General features: G+C 34.5%; 2 protein-coding genes across 3 annotated transcripts in view; one reads left to right on the top strand and one right to left on the bottom strand.

Moving 5' to 3' along the window:
* The window catches only part of LOC107613580 (protein PLASTID TRANSCRIPTIONALLY ACTIVE 7), a 22834-nt gene continuing 4815 nt past the window's right edge, over positions 3001-21019 (top strand). For both annotated transcript variants that reach the window (XM_021109794.1, XM_021109795.1), the window contains exons 1-2: positions 3001-3012; positions 16573-16579. The gene's annotated coding sequence lies outside the window, so the exon portion shown is untranslated. The remainder of the gene's footprint in view (positions 3013-16572; positions 16580-21019) is intronic.
* On the bottom strand, positions 8813-11790 carry LOC107611596. The gene is made up of 4 exons (XM_016313506.1): positions 11696-11790; positions 9883-10000; positions 9170-9709; positions 8813-9049 (listed from the first exon to the last, which is right to left on the bottom strand). Exons 1-4 carry the CDS (start codon positions 11788-11790, stop codon positions 8813-8815), a joined length of 990 nt encoding a protein of 329 aa, XP_016168992.1.

The following is a 21019-nucleotide window of genomic DNA, read 5'->3' as shown; positions in this document are numbered from 1 at the left end:
TATAAATAAATTAAAAAATTAATAATTTTTTAATAATCTCCCACTTGAATTATACATTTATTTTTTTTGAGATAATCACATTTTATAAATTTTATGTGTGCATCTAAATGCTATTTTTCTGTGTACTTTAACAATCTAGTCCATCTCATATATTAGTTATGGAATTATCGTAGCTTTTATCAGATACTGTCGTGACGAAATCACGATAATCATCATATTAATATATTCAATGACATAAATCAAAATTAGATGAGAAAATTTTAAAATTACATGCGAAAATGATCTCATACATGCCTATTTTTAACTGGTTCAACTTTAATAAACTTTATAAATTCACGAGGTACAGTGAAAATATTATGATTGGTTTATTGTCCCCAACTTTTCATTCTTACTCATAATGTTATATAGTTGCTATTGTATGTTATTTGCTTGTGTTATATAGTTGCTATATGAGAAAGTACGAGGAATCAATGCATTTGATATACAATGTGTACAACAGGAGTTAATTTGAAATTAATATCAAATAATAATTAAGTTAATTAATTTTAAAATTTAGATTTTTAAAAAATAAAAAAAATCCTATAATAAAAGAAATTTGTTCTCACTGTTTAGCATCCAATCCCTTTCCCTTAAATCCTAATCCCACCTCTCCAAACCTTTAACGCCGTGCCGCCTTACTCTACTCCTAACAACCCAACGTGCCTTTTCTTCGCACCGTCACCATGTCGCAGCGACACCGACCAGACTTCGTACGCATGAACCCGTACGAAGGCCAGCAACATGCCGTCACGCCGCCGCACCATTGTTCGGCGACCACTCGCCCTTCCTCCGTGACGGAATCAACCGCAGCCACTATCGTTCACGAATGCTCACGCCCTCCTAGTCGCGATTCGAGGAGCCGCCACCACTCCGTCTCCCTTTCACTCACGATTCGCAGTTCACCGCCGCAACTCCTTGCAGTTCGCAGATCACTACCGCAGCCCTCCTCCCCTCGCAATTGCATCTTTGTTGATCACTGTCGCATTCCAAAAGGTCGTCATTTCTCCCTTTTTTTCAGAATTTTATAAAATTTTATGAAGCACTAAGTTAGATGTTTATTCTCTATTTTTTTAAGCAGATTTCAAAAAGAAAAGACCACTTAGCAACTAATAATGAATTATTTTCTTAAAAGAGCCTAGATGTTGTCTATCCTGATTCAAAGCGTTGTTGCTGTTTTACAAAAAGTTATTACAGATATGTGAAGTGAACTGGATCCCTTTTGGCAACTGTTCAGGTAGGATTTCCAATTGGTAGAATTTTTTTTTTTGATGTATTGTTTAATGTATTCTCATAACAATGCAATTCATGATATTGCCTTTCAAACACTATGATGCTGGTTGTGCTTTACAATCAGCATTATATATAACATTTTCGGTAGCTATTCATAGCTGTGATTTTGATGGACTAAATCATAACAGTGTGAGTGTGTATATTAATGTGGTTAATTTATTGTTGTTCACTACAACAATTCCTTAAGATAGCGACGGTTATTTTGCGGCGGTTTTGTTTAACCGCCGCAAAATGCGTATTACCACATATTGCATTGTTCTCTTTAGAAATAACCATCTGGGTATAATCTAGTTGAGTAAAGATTACTATCTGAAGCTACATATGTTTAAATCATTGTTACTTAAACTCAACACTTTTTCTACATTCGTTTTACGTAAAAAAAAATTCACAAGTTACTTGTAAGCTATATATGTTAACTTATGTGAACAAATTTACCAATAAGATTTTCTTGATTACGTTATTGGCATTTAAAATTGCATTCAATCATGGATGTAAAAGAAGAAAATATAATCAAACTCTGAATTTATAAAGTTAAAATAAAGTTCTACAGAGCATAAATCAAAGTAGTTACTCCTCTTTGAAGTTAATGACATACTAAACCTAAATCAAGAAACTCTAAAAGTAACTAAACATGTACAACTGCGACCCAAATTATTAAACTAAGGAAATCAGCATAACTGTTATAATAAAAGATCAAAATTTCTCTCCAATATCGTATTGACCTGGCAAAAAACACTCTGTTATGAATCTATGAGCTTCACGTTTTAGAGGATCTAATATTTCATCTCCATACCATGGCATTTTATTCATATCAAAGCACATTTTCTTAACATGTATATCATCTTGTTTATCTTTATGATCTTCTAAAGTTTCATCCTCTTCATCCGGAACCTTATTCAGATCAAACTGCATGGATCTATCGATTGCGACAGAGGATACATCATCTAAATTGTCTTCTGAATAAGACTCTTCTCCATCTAGACTATCAGGAACTATTTCTCCGGAATATTCAGGTAAGACTGAAAATATCAACATGCACATTACAGAATGAGTATACATAGAAGAAATTGAAAACTCTGGAGTCATTAAATACTGACTTAGAAAAAAACCAATCTACAAGATGCTAAGACAATTTTAAAACTAAACACAAATTTTCGACAATTACCATCACCCTTGTTAGTAGTTTGGGCAATTTTCTTAAACAGAAGCTCTGTAGCAATTGTTGTGCTTGCAAATGATGACGAAAAGTCCTCATTTTTCATCGATCCTGTTCCACCGTCATGTTATTTTCACTATTGTTTTCAAAATGTAACACTAGTGAAATTATATTGCGTAATACATAGCAAGATTATAAAAAATACAACCCTAAGAAAAACAACAACTGTAGAAGGAATAAAGATTTAACGTAGACTAACTTTTCTGTATTAAAATCGTTGAAAGAACCAAAAAGTCTGCTTTTACTCATGAGAATTCACAATAACATAAATATTTAACTGCAAAAAAAACTACATAAGTATAAAGTAACCAAAGAAAATAACGTACAACGGCTGAGTTTATTTAACTTAGTTTATGATAGAAAGATCACATTTAAATTACATTAAAATGCTTCATACAATGCATTACGCGACATCATCGAAATTTTCTGAGGCATTTTCTATGAGGTCTTCTATATCTTCCTCCCTTGTCAACAGTAAATCTCCAATGTCACCTTCCGCTGATATGTTCAACCCTAGCTGTGGAGAAAAATCAACTTCAGCTTCTTCATTCTCTTCTCCCATGTCATACAAATCCCTTGGTTTCACATGAACCACAACACTCCATTCTTTAGCTACTTCATCATCCACATAGTATACAAGCTGAGCTTCTAATGCCAATATGTACGGTTCATCTTCTTCACGATTACTAGTGTGTATTGGACGAGAGAAATTAACGCTGGTAAGCCCTAAATGGTCTTGTTTGATGTCATAACACTAAACAATACCACTGTGAAGGAACAGCTGTAATTCAATTCAATTATGTCTACAATTTTTCCGTAATACGGAACACCACCAACAGCCACTCTATTATCACGCATGCTTGCATAACTTCTTGTATTCGACGATACATATACTCCCCTATTTTATGTTTTTATCCCATGTTCCTTTGTGATAGTTCTAAACTTGTACCCATTAACATTGTACGTCCCAAAACGTCTGGCCTGAATCATGGGACCGCACGCAAGCAACTTCAGGTCTTTCGATTGAAGTGTACTTTCCATAAGAACCTGGAACCACATAACATTCATGCTTTATATTAAAATCGGTTTTCATATAGTACTAATTCCAGGCTAAAAAAACATTGGTCAGGTTAGCATTCTGTCAACCTCATGCTTGAACCACCGAGAAAATTCTGCATGGACAACGCTATCTATCTTAGCTTGCAACCTTGTCTGATGACGCAAGTTTCGCTTTGTCTTTTTCCTAAATGTACTTTATTGGAGAGAAGAAAATTAGTCCAACTAGTCACTGGGAGAAAAGAGTTATATTGGTGTTTTAGAAATACATGCGTATACTTACTCAAGGAACGGAACCACGGCATCGCAGTTGACTAGCACATGACGATGAGCTTGATGTTTTTCCATTAGAGTGAGTTCGAAATGCGAAACAGCTCCTAATGCTTTTCCAATAGCTGGGAACATACTTTCCCCTGAATTATGAAGAACGTCAACGAGCTCATCATCAACTCGTCCTGGTCGGTTGATTCTAGTCTCAATATTATCCAAATACTTAGAACAGAAAGTCAGGATTTCCTTAGATAAATAGCCTTCTACAATTGAACCTTCCGGTTGTGCCCTATTACGAACATATTGCTTCAAACGTCCTAAATACCTTTTATATAAATACAATAAAATGCTCAATATATACACAATTAATTGAACTGAATGTACTAAAGGGGTTTATCAGCAAGCTAACCTTTCTATTGGATACATCCACCTATAATGTACTGGTCCACCAAGAGTAACCTCATCAACGAGGTGCACGTTGAGGTGGACCATGACGGTGAAGAAGGATGGAGAAAAAATCATTTCCATCTGACACAAGGTTTGCACAACATGATTCTAAAGCTCAGCAAGTTGCATAGGGTTTATGGCTTTCCCACAAAGTTCTCGGAAAAATGATGACAAATTTGCAATCACATTGGACACCGGACTCGGAAGTGTATTCTTCACCAAAATTGGGGGTAATTGTTCCATCAGAATATGACAGTCATGACTTTTCAACCCAGATAACTTGCGCTGTCGCAAATCAACACAACGAGCAACATTGCTAGAGTAACCATCTGGAAAGACCACATTCTGCAAAGTCTTCAGGAATACATCCCTCTGTGAATTCGACATCGCAAATATTGCAGAAGGATATTTACCACCTTCCCCCGGCCATAATTCAGGCCTTATACCCATGCATTGTAAATCTCTGCGAGCTTTAAGATTAGCTTTTGATTTTCCACTATTGTTTAAGATAGTAAAGGCCATATTGTCACACACGTTTTTTTCTATATGCATTACATCGAGGTTATGACGCAACATCTGATCCTCCCAGTACGGGAGGTCAAAGAAAACACTCTTCTTCATCCAATGCGAGTCATCTTCATCCGCATCTTGACCATTGCGTCTTTTTTTGGATGTCACAGTTGAACTCTTTCTAAATGAAACGTGCACGTTAGACTGTTGCCTCAATACATCTGTTCCGGATAACTTCTTTGGCGGATCTCTACCTTCGACCTGCCCGTCAAATCTATTCCTGTTTAGTCTGTATTTGTATTCCTGATTTAAAAAGCGTCGATGGCCCATGAAACACCATTTTTGACTGTCTTTCAGCCGATGTGGCTTATCATCCAAGTTACACGTAAGACAGGCTAACCCACTGTGCGTATTCCAGCCAGATAGGTTCCCCAATCCTGGAAAGTCGCTGATAGTCCACATCAGTGCCGCACACATCTTGAAAGTGTTTCCCTCTTTGGCATCATAGGTTTCAACCCCATCCCATAATTGCTTCAACTCATCTATCAAAGGCTGCAAATAAACATCTATGTCGTTATCTGGCATTTTCGGCCCAGGAATAAACGTGGATAGAATCAAAGATGTTTGCTTCATGCAAAGTCAGGGTGGTAGATTATACGGAATAAGAATCACAAGCCAAATGGAGTACTTTGTGCTCATATTCCCAAAGGGATTAAATCCATCGCTCGCCAAGGCTAGGCAAATATTGCGCGGATCCGCAAAAAATTAGTATACTTTGCATCAAACTTTTTCCATGCTTTAGCGTCCCTTGGATGCCTAAGGAAACCATCGTTATTAGATGCCTGTTTATGCCATAACATATCACTCGATGTCTTGCTGCACATGAATAACCACTACAGTCGTGGTATGAGGGGAAAGTAACGAAGAGTCTTGGCTGCTATAGGTTTTCCTTTTCTCTTCACTGGTACGTTGAGCCTAATAATAGAGCCTTTTTTAGTCTTTTGCTTCCATCTTGAACACCCACATTTCTTGCACCTAGTCAGGTTCTCATCATCACATCGGTACAGCATACAGTCATTTGGACAAGCATCTATCTTGGCATATTCAATACCCAGCTTTCTTATTGTCTTCCTGGCTTCATACACTGTCTTTGGAAGTTTTGCTTGTTCGAATGCGTCCCACAGTAAGTTAAGAATCATTGTCATTGCCTTGTCATTCACACCGCACATACACTTGATATGATAAAGCTTCACTATAAACGATAATTTGGAGTACTTTGAGTATCCAGGATATAACTCCTGCTCTCCATCTGACAGTAGATCATTAAAATCCCACGCCGCGTGACTTGGACCTTCATACAAGCTTGGTAACACGTCTTCATCATCTTTTGCATGTTCGATTGTTGTGATGTCCTCACTCCCATGTTGTATCATGAAATTGAATGCATCGTTGACCATTTGGTGCATTTGATTCACTTGGGATATCAGATTTTCATCTACTCGTCCCAATCCAGGCCTCTCTTCAACCAGCTTCTCACCATGACGCACCCAAATAGTATATCCAGGGGGAAATGGTCGTAACAACAGATGGTCGTATACATCCTCTCTTGTTTGCATAAGTTGAAACCCGAATTTAGGACATGGACACTTTATCAAGCTATCGGAGGATGCATTCGCAAACGCAAAGTCTAAAAAAGTATTCAGTCCTTGACTATATTCCACACTACTCCGCGACTTTGAAATCCAGGTTTTATCAATATCTAGTATAGTATCAAAATATATCGAACTAATTAATAGTGACGTAAGAAATATGAGAAACAAACTGGTAAAATTATGCATCCATCAGAACTATGACGATATAATTTTAGCTAGCAACTTAGGTTTAGCGAATTACAGTTGATATGAAATTTAAAATGGTTTGCAAAATATAAAAATTATGTTTTCTTCGCTTACTGTCATAAGAAAAATTGTGACGAATAATACTCTCATAAAATAAATTATGATTATTATAATATTATATTTACTAATAAGGATATTATTTATAAATATTTATAAGGATATTAATATCCCTATAAATATTTACAACTATTATAAATTATAGCTATTATAAGCAATTATTATAATAATTTGATTAATAATTATTATAATTTATTATTATATAATTATTATATTTATAGATTTTATGATTTTCATATATTTATAGGTATTATAAATATAGTAATAACTATTTATAGCATAATAAATATCATTAATTTATAATTATTAATTATTTATAGGTATAACGTAATAGAGATTACTAATTACGTAGATTACTTATAAGGATATATTATTAATTTTATGAAATCTTAAAATTAATTTCTATCATTGATTTTAGTTCGTCTGGTTTGGAAAAATTTCCTTAAACGGCGCCCTTTTGATTTTTATTAAAAAAAAATCTTAAACCTAATGGAATACCCGCCAGCCCCCCACTCCTCCCAAGTCTCAACTCATCTCCCTTTTTAGTGAAGCTGTAGCTGGTAACCTCCTCTGGGAGTAATTCTTCCTGCAAAACCTGCACAAATGAGTTAGTTGAAAAAACACCTTGTCTATCATATTTCTACACCATTCTATCCTCTTTGTTATTTACTAAATTCACAGGTCCCAACTCCTCATGTAATTGTCTCAAAAGCTCCAACTCCCATTGAAATAGTTCTCGCCTCCATTGGAAGTTCTAAATCCACTCTAACCCATCCCAAAACCCACAATCCCCTATAACAGATCCACATTGGTTTGAAACAGAGAAAAGCCTGGGGAAACAATCCTTCAAAGATCCAGAAAGTAACCATACATCCTCCCAGAACCGAGTACGTCGCCCATCTCCAACCTCCATAGACAAGCCTGTAACTATCTTATCCCTTAAATGTTGATTCATTATTCGTATCTGGCATATATCCTTCCGTGGGCCTCCTCTAATAGGTAGCACTTGAGTTGACAGCAGCTCATTAGGATTCAGATTATGACATGAACATACCACCTTTTTCCACAACGGGCATTCTTCCTTTGCAAACCGCCACCACCACTTAAACAGTAGTGCTATGTTCCGAACCATAGCATCTCCAACCCCCAGTCCACCTAGTTTTTTAGACGCCTGCACTACTTCCCATCTTACTAATGCCATCCCATTACTATCATCCTCCTTACTCCACAGGAACCTTCTCTGTAGTGAGATCAATTTTTCAGCAATCGCTTTCGACATCTTAAACAGGCTCAAATAATATACTGGCAGATTATTCAAAACGGACTTGATCAGCACCAACTTCCCAATTTTGTTTAGTATTTTTGCTTTCCACAGACTGAGCTTCTCCTCTACTTGTCTATTATAGGCTTCCAAGTCTTCACCAACCTTGGATTTTCTCCTAAGGATATTCCAAGGTATTTAACTGAAAGTGTATCGCCCTTACAACCCAATAAGCTGCACATACTCTGGACCTAATCCTCGTCACAATTTATTGGCATCAAGCTCGACTTGTCAAAATTAATACTAAGGCCTGACATCTACTCAAAGCATCTCAGAAGGCGCTTGTAATTCTTGATAGTCTCCTCATCTGGCGGACAAAACAGAATTATATCATCAGCAAATTGAAGATGTGACAGCTCTATACTATCTCTGCCAACCAACAATGGAGATATACGGCCATTCCTGACTGCTTCTCCAATCATTCGATGTAGCACGTCCACAACCAAAACAAATAAGAAAGGAGAAAGTGGGTCACTTTGTCTCAAACCTCTTTTCATCTTGAATGGCTTAGACGGCAAGCCATTTATCAAAATCGACATAGAAGCTGTGGCCACACACTCCATAACCCACGATCTCCACCTCTGTCCAAACCCCATCTTTTCCAGCACTAAGTCCACAAAGCTCCACTTGACTCTATCATATGATTTTTGAAAGTCTAGCTTGATTATTGCTGCCTCATTTTTTCTCAATTTAAGCCAGTTTACTGTTTCACACGCAATAAGTGCCCCCATCATGTATTTTCCTTTCCTTTACAAATGCACTCTGAGTCTCCCCTACTAATGCTAGCATAACTGTTCTCATCCTCCTAACTAGCACCTTCGATATAACCTTGTATACACACCCAACCATACTAATAGGCCTCAGATCTTTAATCTCCTTCGCACCAATGAACTTCGGCGCCAATGCCACCCAAGTGATATTGGTATCCTTCGATAGCCTGGCTGTCTAAAAGAACCTCAACACTGTTACCGTGAATTCAGATCCTATCTCTCCCCAACACCTCTTAATAAAATTCATGTTATATTCGTCACAACCTGGTGCCTTTGAGGACTCACAATCTCATACAGCTTCTCTGATCTCCTCAACTGACGGCATCGTCTCTAAACTCACAGAATCCTCCTGATTTATCCTAGCCACCAGACCGTCCCTGAAACCCAACCTAGGAGAATGTTCCTGGTGATATAATTCCTTGTAGAAATCTCTGATAGCAATCTTGATCCTTGCTTGATTCCTTACCAGTCTTCCGTTAATGACCAATGTATCAATCCTATTATTCCGCCTTCTTGCTGAAGCTATATTGTGAAAGTATCTTGTGTGTTTGTCCATATCCTTTGCTTTCCTAGATCGAGACATCTGTTTCCAGTGGACCTCCTTTCTCACATACCACCTCTCACAACAAGTAAATAACGCCTTTCTTCTAGCCTCCATTGTTTCATCATACACCCCATTGCTAACTATGTCATCAATTCTCTTAATTTCTTCCTCAAACCTCGTAATCTTCTTATCCATCTCACCAAAATTAGCTTTATGCCATCTCTCCAATGGAATCGTCAGAGCCTTCAATTTTTCTGTGAACTGTATCTCCCCCAATCCTCTCCACTCCTCCTAAACCATTCTGAGAAAGCCTCATGTGTAAACCAGAAATCTAGACTTCGAAATGGCCTTGGACCTCCCCTCAACTTTTTGTCTTCCACTATTATAGGACAATGATCTGATAAACTCCTCGGTCCTCCTCGTAACCGAGACTCAGAAAATTCTTCTATCCACTCCAAGCTAACCAAAACTCTATCTATACGACTGCAAGAATGCCTTCGAAACCAAGTGAACTTGCGATCAGTAAGCGGCAAGTCCACTAAGTGCATATCCTGTATCAAATCTTTAAAATTCTGTACAGTTCTACATCAAACAAGAGAAAATCCATTGTTCCAAGTGCAACAACACATGCACAAAGTACAAGACATCAGAAAATGGTACATGGACCCAACTAGAAGTCTCAAAAGGATGTGATGACATCATCATTGTAGGTGCTGGTGTTGCTGGTGCAGCCCTTGCTTTCACTCTTGAAAAGGTAGTACAAATGCTTCTTTTCTAGTTTCCTCTATTTAGAAATCTATTTTATGATGGTTTCTTTAAGTTATAGCCTCTAAATAAGTCTTAACTCATAGATAAGATCTTATACTCTGGTCTAATTAAATTGACATAAATAAAATGCAGAAAATGTAAGTTATAGGCCGCAAAAAATGTATATTCTAAAGAGAATAGTGCTTTGTATATATCCATTTTCTGTTTTTATTTCTATGGCTTGGAGCTCCAATGGTTCTTTCTCATGAAGAAAATCATAGATATATGTTCTAGAATTTAATTTAATGCTTGTCAGTGTAAAGTAGTTTTACACGTTCTAAAAGGATCAATGATCTACTCGAAGATACATCTCTTCCTTTTATGTCAGTTGAGACAATGGCATAAATAACAAGGTTATGTGATATTTAGGTTTGTGAAACAAATACCATATTGTATCTTCCTTTACGCCATTTAAACTAAATCGGATGTTCGTTTTACTATAAGTGCGGATGGTTCTTTCCATTCTGAAGTGGATGGTTTTTGGGTATATTATTTGTAGTACAATTTATTACCCTGCTGTGTTGATGCAAACAAAAAAATAAAAAGAAAATCTAAAATAGGCTGGATGTTGATTTTACTAGGTAGGTTGATAGTTATTTTCATTCTAATTTGGATGTTTATTTGATTTGAATTGAATTTAACATAATTTTGCCTGATTAGAAGAATTTGTTAAAAAATATTGTGAGCATGGTGCCTATTATAAACTGAAATTTAACTAACACGCTTAATCTTGTTTAAGTTAGTCATTTTCTTGGTGGTTTATATTGCTGATACTTATGTCATAGTACCATATATCACTTAATTCCTTTGGTTGGTTTTGTTTGTTTGTGTTACAGGTCCTGGAAGTGACGAACGTGACTGGGCTAGAAACTGATGAGACGGAACATAGTTATATTGTTGAATTGGATTTAGTGTACCATTCATTGAATTCAAGTATGCTTGGAGTTGTTGCAATTAGATATAAGTGATTAAGTTATAATAGGGTTATATGACATTTAGATTTGTAAAACAAATACTAAATTGTATTTTCTTTAGCCATTTAAACTAAGTCAGATATTTATTTTACTATAATTGAGGATGGTTCTTTCCATTCTAAAGTAGATGGTTATTTTGGGTATATTATTTGTCTTTTATTTGATTTTCTGCATTTTGTTTGCACATGCCCCACAAGTTTTTTTTATTATGTGGGTTGAATTTGATTTAGTTTAATTTGATTGAATTCAAGCTGGGTTTTAATTACGCCATTTAAACATGAAGCACAAGTGGTATTTTTGGTCAATTGCTTAGGTTTTCCTTATCAACTAATGTGGATGTTCATTTTACTGTGTATGCAAATTGTTCCTTTCTTTCTAAAATGGATGTTTATTTTGGGTATAACGTTTGTCCATTACTTAATTTTTTGGTTTTTGCATGCGCGTGCTTGCTCCTAGGGGTGGCAACGGGGCGGGTAGGGGCGGGTTTTTGCTCTACCCGACCCCGCCCGACCCCGCCCCGCCCCTCCTAAGAACCCGCCCCGAGCGGGTAGGGGCGGTGTGGGTACCCGCGGGTTCAGGTGGTATTGCCATCCCTACGTGCTCCGCATGTTTCTTTTGTTTTATGGTTTGGGAATTATATATTAAAATACAATTCTTCTAAACATTGATATTAACTTGAAAAACAAATAAAGTCTTAATTTGAAATTAAGAGAAATTTTTTTATTACATAACATTTACACGAGATATATAATTTATAGTTTAGAGAAATACTAGAAAGCCAACAGTTAATTATCAATATTTAAAAGTGTGTTAAAATAAGAAGAATCTTCAAGAAATGCTGCACTATGATGACAGTATTAAGTTCTTCAAGGCTAAGTTAAGGAAGTCTGTCAGGAACTCTCTACTTATAATCTTTCTCCAATATTTTGATTGCTAGAGCTTGTACCTGTGATCCTTCTTTCTCTTCCTTGCTATTCAATTTTGTAACTTGTGTAATAGCCGATGTGCACCAGAAAACAGGAATACATCTCAATTTTCAGGCATATCAATTACTAGCGTGTAACAAGAACTCATTAACCCCAAGCTTTAGAAGATAATCAACAATCTATGAAAAAATATCTTAACATCAAAAAAGCATAACTAAATGATTAACTAAATGATTGATTTCACTATAACCAATAAAATAGAGTGAAACTCAATTCCAACACAGAATAAAATGAACATTTGCATACATAGTAAAATGACACATCCGCTTTAGTTGATAATAAACATCTAACAAATTAACCAAATTTTTATCCGTGCACCATGTTTAAATAGCCTAACTCAAATCCAACTTCAATTCAAGAAAACATAAACTAAGGCCCAGTTTGACTAAATAACTTAAATAAGTTCTTTTGGAAAAAGAGCTTAAAGTATAAGGGCTTTTATTAATAGTAGCTTATAAATGAGTTATTTTGTGTTTGAATTTTTAACTATAGAAGTACTTATTTTAAAGTTGTAGCGTTTGGATAAATAACTCAAAAAATACAATTTTTTTAACATAAGAGAATGGATATTAAAATAACGATGATAACAAATACTTTCCATTATTGAAGGTTGATTTTACATAACCAAATCACTAAGATTACAATCGATCAGGCAATTGATTCTTTATTTGTTCTCTAATTAGTTCCATTTTCTAGCACTTTCAGCATTCGGTTCTTCCCACGTAATATCATTAGAAACTGGTTCTTCTACTTCTACTTCACCTTCACCTTCACCCATAAGATCAAAATTTTCATAGAATTCTTCAAATTATTCATCGCTTATGTCATTCTGTCGAATAAAATTGTGTAAAGCCCTACAAGCACCAATAATGCTAACTTGTGTGTCTAAGAAAAACGATGGCATGGCACCTAAGATTTTCCATCTTGCTTTACAACATCCAAATGAGCATTCAATTGTATATCTAAGGCTAGAATGATAATAGTTGAATACTTCATTTCTTCCTCTTGCTCTAGGACCCAATCTAAAATGCGGAAGATGATATCTGTGACCTTTATAAGGACCTAAGAACCCCATAAAACACGGATAGCCAGAATCTACTAAGTAGTACTTATCTAGCAAAAATTTAGTGCACCACAAAATCAGTTAATAAAAATAAAGAGTTTAATCTAATATAAATAATATCAGTCTCATATGCTAACCTTTAGGAGGAAGAGGGAAATGAAGACTTTGTCTACGCACAGCTTGATTGAAAATTTTAGTATCGTGTGCAGATCCCTCCCAACCTGCCCATACAAATGTGAAACACATGTTAAAATCACATATTGCCATCACATTTGTAGTTGTAATTTCCTTTCTACCAATGTATGGAATTTTCTTGTTGGCAGGAACAACAACAGGTATATGAGTTACATCTATTGCACCAATGCAATTTTTAAAATATGGATAATATCTTTCATCATTTTTAATTTCCACTGGAGTATCTGTGAATTGTGGAAGTTGGTTGAATAATATGTTGAGCAAGCTTGCAAACAACATCCAATACACAATGAAATTGTCTAGAAATAGTTTTCCCTGAATGTTGGAATCTCTCTTTTGCATTGTGTATTGAACCTGGTTGTCCAATGATATATAAAAATATACCTACTTGTTCATAAATTCCAATCCCTTTTGTTGTCTTTAGATTGTAAGTACTTTGTAAAACATCACAGAGATGAAAGAACACAAGCTTTTTCATCCTAAATTGCTGGTAGCAACGAATAGGATGCCCATTTAAAAGTTCATTTACCCAACCACTTCCTGTCAATCTTGAAGTTCTTCGTGGATTTTTCACAACGTACTTTAGAAAATAATCAACACAAGTTGCGATTGTTATTAAAGTCATTGTCTTCTTCTTATGTTTGGTTGCGACCTTTTGTTTGTTTTCAAATTCTTCGTCTGACACATTTATATTTGACATCAAACTTTTAGTTGACAAACTTTCAGTTGAGCTGTTAGATATCCTGTTATACAAATATTTTAAACTAATATCAAATAAACACTAGTTCACATATTAAATATAAAATAGCAAACAACCATAGAAAATAATAAAAAATATAATCATAGAAAATATTTTTTGAACAACACATAAATATATTAAAAACAGACATTCTAGCAAAAAAAACTTTAAGAACCAGACACACCTGCTAAACTATGAGTCTTCAACCAACCAAGTTGTAAGGTAGAATTTTCTAGCCCCATAAAAATCTCTCTATTCGACCTTTTTGCCATTAGTCTTGTAGCTATAAAGAATATATCACTCCCCACTTCTAGCCCAGGTAATTGTTTGAGAACAGCTAAACAAGTAGATATACTTGGTACGTTATTTCTATGAGCTATTTCGTTGGCCTTTTCTTCTTCAAACACATTAATTATACGTTCTAGTTGAGTTGAAAGTTGAGAGGCTCCAGACCCTTTTCCAACCTTTCTTCTCTTTTGTCTCATTGCACTAGGAGGCGTTGATTCATCATTTAACTCATCTTCTAAACCTTCTTCCTCATTACCATTATCTTCATCATTATATCTATCGTTATAACTATCATTTATATCTTCATAAGGTGCCCATACACCTATACCAGTAGCTACAACATCTTCAAAAAGAAACTCCATTTCATCAAGATGTTTTGGACCTTCCTCTCTAAATTTTGCCACATCAGGATTTTCCTATGAGACGATAAAATGACAATTAAAAATCTCTCGATAAAATTGATATTTCTAAAATAGTTTTAAAAAATGCAACATACCTGAATCTTAGCATTCCACCAATCATCACTTGCTTGTATGGTCTTCTTAATAGGATCCCAATCAAGACCGGTCTCTTTTCCTTTTAGTTTAGCCCATAGTCCCCATTCTCTTTTCATAGCCTCCCACTTATTTTTAAATTGTTTAGACTCATAATTTAAACCAGTCTCTTTCAAGAATTTTGTTTTTAAATTTCCCAACCAACTTTGTTAAAATGTGTTCCAGGTCTATTTCCAGCCACCATCTCTTCTTTACATATTTTCATGAATATAACAGTATTTCGTTCATTCCAATCAGCTTTAAATTTTCTTCCGGACTTGCCACTTTCATGAATTTGTTAGGGAAGAACATAAAAAAAATTATAAAACTAATTATAAAAATAATAGCAAGTTGTATAAAAATAAAATCACATATAAAAAAAATAAAATTAAAATCACATATAAAAAAATAAAATTAAAAATGAGATCTTATAGCATACACAATGTTCAATACAAATTTAATAATAAAAATAGAATGATAAAATGATAAAAAAAAAATACCTGGAAGGAATATATGCTGGTTCAGATGGAACAGAAGATGGTGGTGAAGGGTCAATACTTCCAGCAGATGAATCATTACCTGAAATGGTGGTGGAGGGCCAACACTTCCAGTAGATGGAACATTGCGTGAAGATGATGGTGGAAAGTCAGTGCTTCTAGAAGATGGAACCTTGTGTAAAAATGGTGGTGGAGGACCAGTATTTCCAGCAGAAACAGGAAACATTTTTTCACAGAATCAAGAACGAAAATATATTTTTTTGTTTTGAAATCAATTTTTTTTTCACGGAAGTGATAAAATGACTTATCAAAAAGGAGATAAGTCATCTATTTTTACCTCTTCCAAAAGCTACAAATTAACTTTTCGGGAAGTTAAAAGCTCTTCTTTAAAATGGTGCCAAACACGCTTATCGTAACTTTTCATAATTCAAAAGTAAAAAAAAGTTGCTTTTGTCACTTCCCAAACGGGCTCTAAATCTAATCCAATTTTTCTCCATTACTCCGAAACCACTTAACAAAAGAAACTAGTGGAGCATGTATATGCATAATTCAGCAAATCAAGCAAAAGATCAATACTATAAGTAAAATAAACATCCACTTTTCAAATAAACAAACCATCTGCATACATAGTAAAATGAATATCTGCTTTAGTTGATAATAAACATATAACAAATCAATAACTTTTATTCAATTATTATATTCTTAATTAAAATCCAATGCCACCACAAACACCAACAACTTATTCACTATGTTTCAGTACATTCAAACTCCAACCATGGTGTTCTCAGTTATGAACAAACAAATGACTTAGCACGATTCATTGCATGAACATCTATTTACAGGCAAAATCATTATCATCAACTAACCATATTAATTAACTAACCTTTGGTGGCAGGTACAACTGGTGGTGGGTGCCGTTGCAGCAAGCACTCCTACCTATTCAGGGGTCACGGCATTGATGGGCTGGGAGACTAGGACGGCGGACGCAGGAACTGAACCCCGGGATGGGTGCCAGCACTCGAGAGAGCGGGAACAAAGGCATCTGCGACTCGCGACAAAGATGATGAAGAAGGCGTCCAGCGGATCACACAGGAGACCTGCGACCAGAAGCAGGAGCCGTCCGAACTGTTGGCTACCGGCGACGGGGACGGACGGGCGCCAGTGGGGGGTGAACTGAGGTCGAAGGTGTTGGGTGGTCAGGTGTGTCTTCGGCGCTGCTGAGGTAAGAGGGTTAGTGAAGAACGGTGGGAGGGGGGAGGGATGCTCGCTGTGGAAGGGGGGAGGGATGCCTGTTGGAGAAGGAGAAGGATTTGGGTAAAAAACAATTTGAAATTAGGGTTTGGATGTTTGGTTTGGTAAAAAAACTGAAGGGGTTTTTGAAATTAGGGGTAATTTGTGGGGTGATTTTTATTTTTTATTCTTATTGGGCTAAATAAACAGTTCATTATACACATTGTCAAGATTCTTCAATTAATGGGCAATGGTTAATATTTTATTACAATAACATATCTTTTTATTTCTACTTCCTATATAACAATAATATTATATATATTTATATATCTCCTCTTTTAGCTCTTTCCTAAAAATATTGGCATATAATAATCTGGATAACATATATACTGAGCAAGTATCTTCATTAACGTTTAATAAAATATGATGACATAATTTTTACCTCATTGTAGCAAGTATCTCCATTAAAAAATTGGCTAACACTAAATTTTTACAATTATTTATTATTTAGATAATTCATAATTTAGACATAGTTCGTCTTCTATTTTTTTATTTTTCATACCTAATGGCTATTAGCTACAATTCTATCAATAGTATTACCTATGGTAGATTATGTGATGAAAAAATTTGGAAAATAAAGGCAAGAATTATAAGGTTATGGAAAGTCTCATCCAATAAATTTGACAAGAGCAAGATGACTTACATAAAAAAGGTTTTCATGAATGATAAAGTTAGTTCATTATTTTTCATGATTCTTTTAAGTGATGCTAGGTCCAATTTATAAATATTTTTTGTTCATATTTTAAGGTTATTTGATAAGTAAACCCTTGTACGAATCAAAGACAATGTGATTTCATAGTTTTATAAGTGCTAATAACTTTTATATTTAATTTATTTTATAGTGTAATAAAATTCATTGTTCAATCAAGAATTATTTGGCAAAGATGTTTGAGAATAAACTGATCGAGGGAAAGGTCTATGTCTTCTCAAATTTTCTTATTGAGAAATCAAGTGGAATTTATCTTTCGACTGCACACGTGTGTAGAATAACTTTAAGAAGGAGTCACATATAGTAAATACGGTCGATAACCATAAAATTCCTGATAATCTTTTCAATTTTCTTGTTCATGCTGATATATTGAGACAAACAAATGAATATTCTAGCTTATTTGGTACGTTGTTAATTTGTATTAACCTACACAAAACTATTTTTTTATTTTAATTTTAGTCAAAAAATTATACAACATCTAAGGTTGCTGTATTGATAATTGGAGATATTGACAAAAGTGGGGTTAATGGTGATATAATAATTGAGACAAAGTCAAGAATGTTGCAGAGGATAGAAGTAGTATATTCAATGTACCTTGCTCTTCAATATCCTTTGTTGTTTCCATATGGTGAGGATGGTTACAGATTACATATAGCTACTTCTTCTGAACCAAATGTCAGAAAACTGAGAAAAAACCAACAATAAGCATGAGAGACTTCTTTGCATACAGACTTTAACAACAGACTAAGGAGTCTCAAATCCTTTTTTAGTTAAGAAGATTACTGCAATAATTCATAGTAGATGCCTACACTATGGTTGAGTTAGAATGACTTTTATACTTGCAATTGAAACAACCAAAGTTGAGGCTAGACAAGTTCAAGCAATTGCATGGGTTTATGGTTCATGATAAAACTAATGCCATTAACACTGGTCAAAGAATTATTCTCCCAAAGAGCTTTACTGGTGGTCCAAGGTACATGTTCAATAATTGCAAAGATGCTTTTGCAATATGTAAATATGTTGGATATCCAAGTTACTTTATCACTATGACATGTAATCCAAAATGGAATGAGATAAAAAGAGAGGTAACACCTAAGGACTCCATGCAGAAGATAAGTCAGACATCTTATGTAGAATATTCAAGTTGAATGTTGATAAATTAATTAAGGCATTGAAGAAAGGAACATTCTTTGGAAAGATTATTGGATGTATGTATAACTAATCTTCTTACGAGTTTTTATTTACTTTGTCTAAATTATCTATAATACACTCATTGTATTGTACACTATCAGTATTAAGAAACGATTATGTATAGAACATTTATATAATATGCTCATTAAATAGTACACTATCTTGAGTATATTACAGTACATTTATATAGTTTGTATTACCTCAAACTCATTGTATAGTACACTTACATAGTTTTATATGATTTTGTTTTAGCATATTTTTTTTAATTTACTTTTATCATGCTTATTTCACTACATGCTTAGTTTTATATAGTTTAATTGTACACGTAACAATTATTTTTTTTTATAGAATCAACTATTTTTTAAATCACACTATCTAACTTAGTAGCAGTATACTTAGTTTTATATGCTTTAGATTTTTGCATAAATCTTTATTTACTTTGTCCAATTATTAGTAATATCATATCTTTAAATTTGCAGATTGTCTATGTTTCAGAAAAGAGATTTACCTCACGCCCATCTTCTTTTATTCATGCATCCGGAATTAAAGCCACGAACTGTTGATGACATAGACAAGGTTATTAAGACATAGATTCTAGATAAGAAGGAAAATCCAAAATTGTATGTTGCTGTTGAGAAATATATGGTTCATGGTCCATGCGGTCATTTAAATAGTAAGAGCCAATGCATGATCAATGGTAAATGCTGAAAGTTTTTTTTCCGAAGCATTCAGAAATAGGACAATTATTGACGAAGCAGGCTTTCCAAGATATCAAAGAAGAGATAATGGGCGAACTGTATCAAAGAAATCTATTGAGGTTGACAACTCTTTCATACAATGCTGGTCTTTTTCTAAAATTTGGATGTCACATCAATGTTGAATATACTTGCCAAACTTCATCAATTAAATATTTGTTCAAATATATTCAAAAGGATAAGACAGGGTGACAGCTACATTTTATCAAAACCATGGATCTCAAATAGATGAAATACGTAATTGTTATGATTGTAGATATATATCAGCATGTGAAACTACATGGAGATTGTTTGGTTATCCTATTCAAATGAAGGAACTAGCAGTAATAAGATTGTCATTCCATCTTCCTGATGATATGCCAATTGTCTACAAAGATACTGATATAATTCAGTCGGTTGTTGAAATTTCTTTTTCAAGAAATCTATGTTGATTGGATGGTTCAAAGCAAATGAAGAGCATATTGATGCAAGAAATATGACTTATTCTGAGTTTTCAACAACGTTTGTTTGGAATGGAGAGTGTCATACGTGGACTCATAGAAAGCAAAGGTATGCCATAGGAAGGATATTTCATATACCACTAATGAATAAAGAAGATTACTATCTAAGGCCACTTTTAAACATTCAAAAGGGATGCACGAGTTTCAGTGATCTAAGAACAGTTGATAGTGTGGTTTATAACTCCTCCAAAGATGCATGCTATGCACTTGGACTGTTGCAGGATGACAGAAAATTCATTGATGCAACCTTTGAAGCAGGATCATGGCACTCTGCAACTTTTCTAAGGAGACTTTTTGTTGTTCTATTAACATCAAATAACATTAGTAGACCGGAATTTGTTTGGGAAAAGATTTGAAACTTTCTCTCTCATGACGTACTATATAAAAAAAAAAGATTACTGCAAATGGAAGGTAATTATAGTTTATTGTGAAATTTTTTTGCCACTGTAAAATTCAATTTAGGGTATAAATATAACAAAACATTGGATAAGGGATGTTAAAAGTGATTGGATATAAACAATAATATCCTTAGGTAGTGTTTGTTTTGAGGTACTGAGACATAGACTGAGATACTGAAACTCAATATCATGTTTATTGGTTTAGAGACTGGTACTAAAATTTCTGTCTCTGTCTCCAAAATTTCAGTATTTCAGTATCTCTAAGGACACAGGGGACTAAAATTTTTAGAGATGGATACTAAAACTTTAATAACATTTTATACCTAAAATACCCTCATTTCAATTAATTAATTCTAATTTTACCCTTTGTGCAAATTAAATTAGAGTTTCATTGTTGTTTCAATTTCTGTCTCCTATTTTGTACCAAACAGAATACTAAAATTTATGTCAATCTTTGTCTCTTAGCCTCTGTCTCCCAGTCTTAGTCTTTCTATTTCTGTCTCTCTACCAAACGCTACCTTAAAGGATTTGAAAATATATTTAAGTGCCCGACTTTCTCAAAACCTTGACATATCGATCCATCTAATTTGTCCCATTTTAAAAATTCTCGCACGTGTGTATTCGTATATCGACCATATCAGTACAACGTGTGTTTGATTTTTCATTGATTTTGATT

The sequence above is a fragment of the Arachis ipaensis genome, chromosome B08 (genome assembly GCF_000816755.2).
Source record: "Arachis ipaensis cultivar K30076 chromosome B08, Araip1.1, whole genome shotgun sequence".
Lineage (NCBI taxonomy): Eukaryota > Viridiplantae > Streptophyta > Magnoliopsida > Fabales > Fabaceae > Arachis > Arachis ipaensis.
Note: the sequence above shows the minus strand (reverse complement) of the source record. Positions and strands in the feature narration are given on the sequence as shown.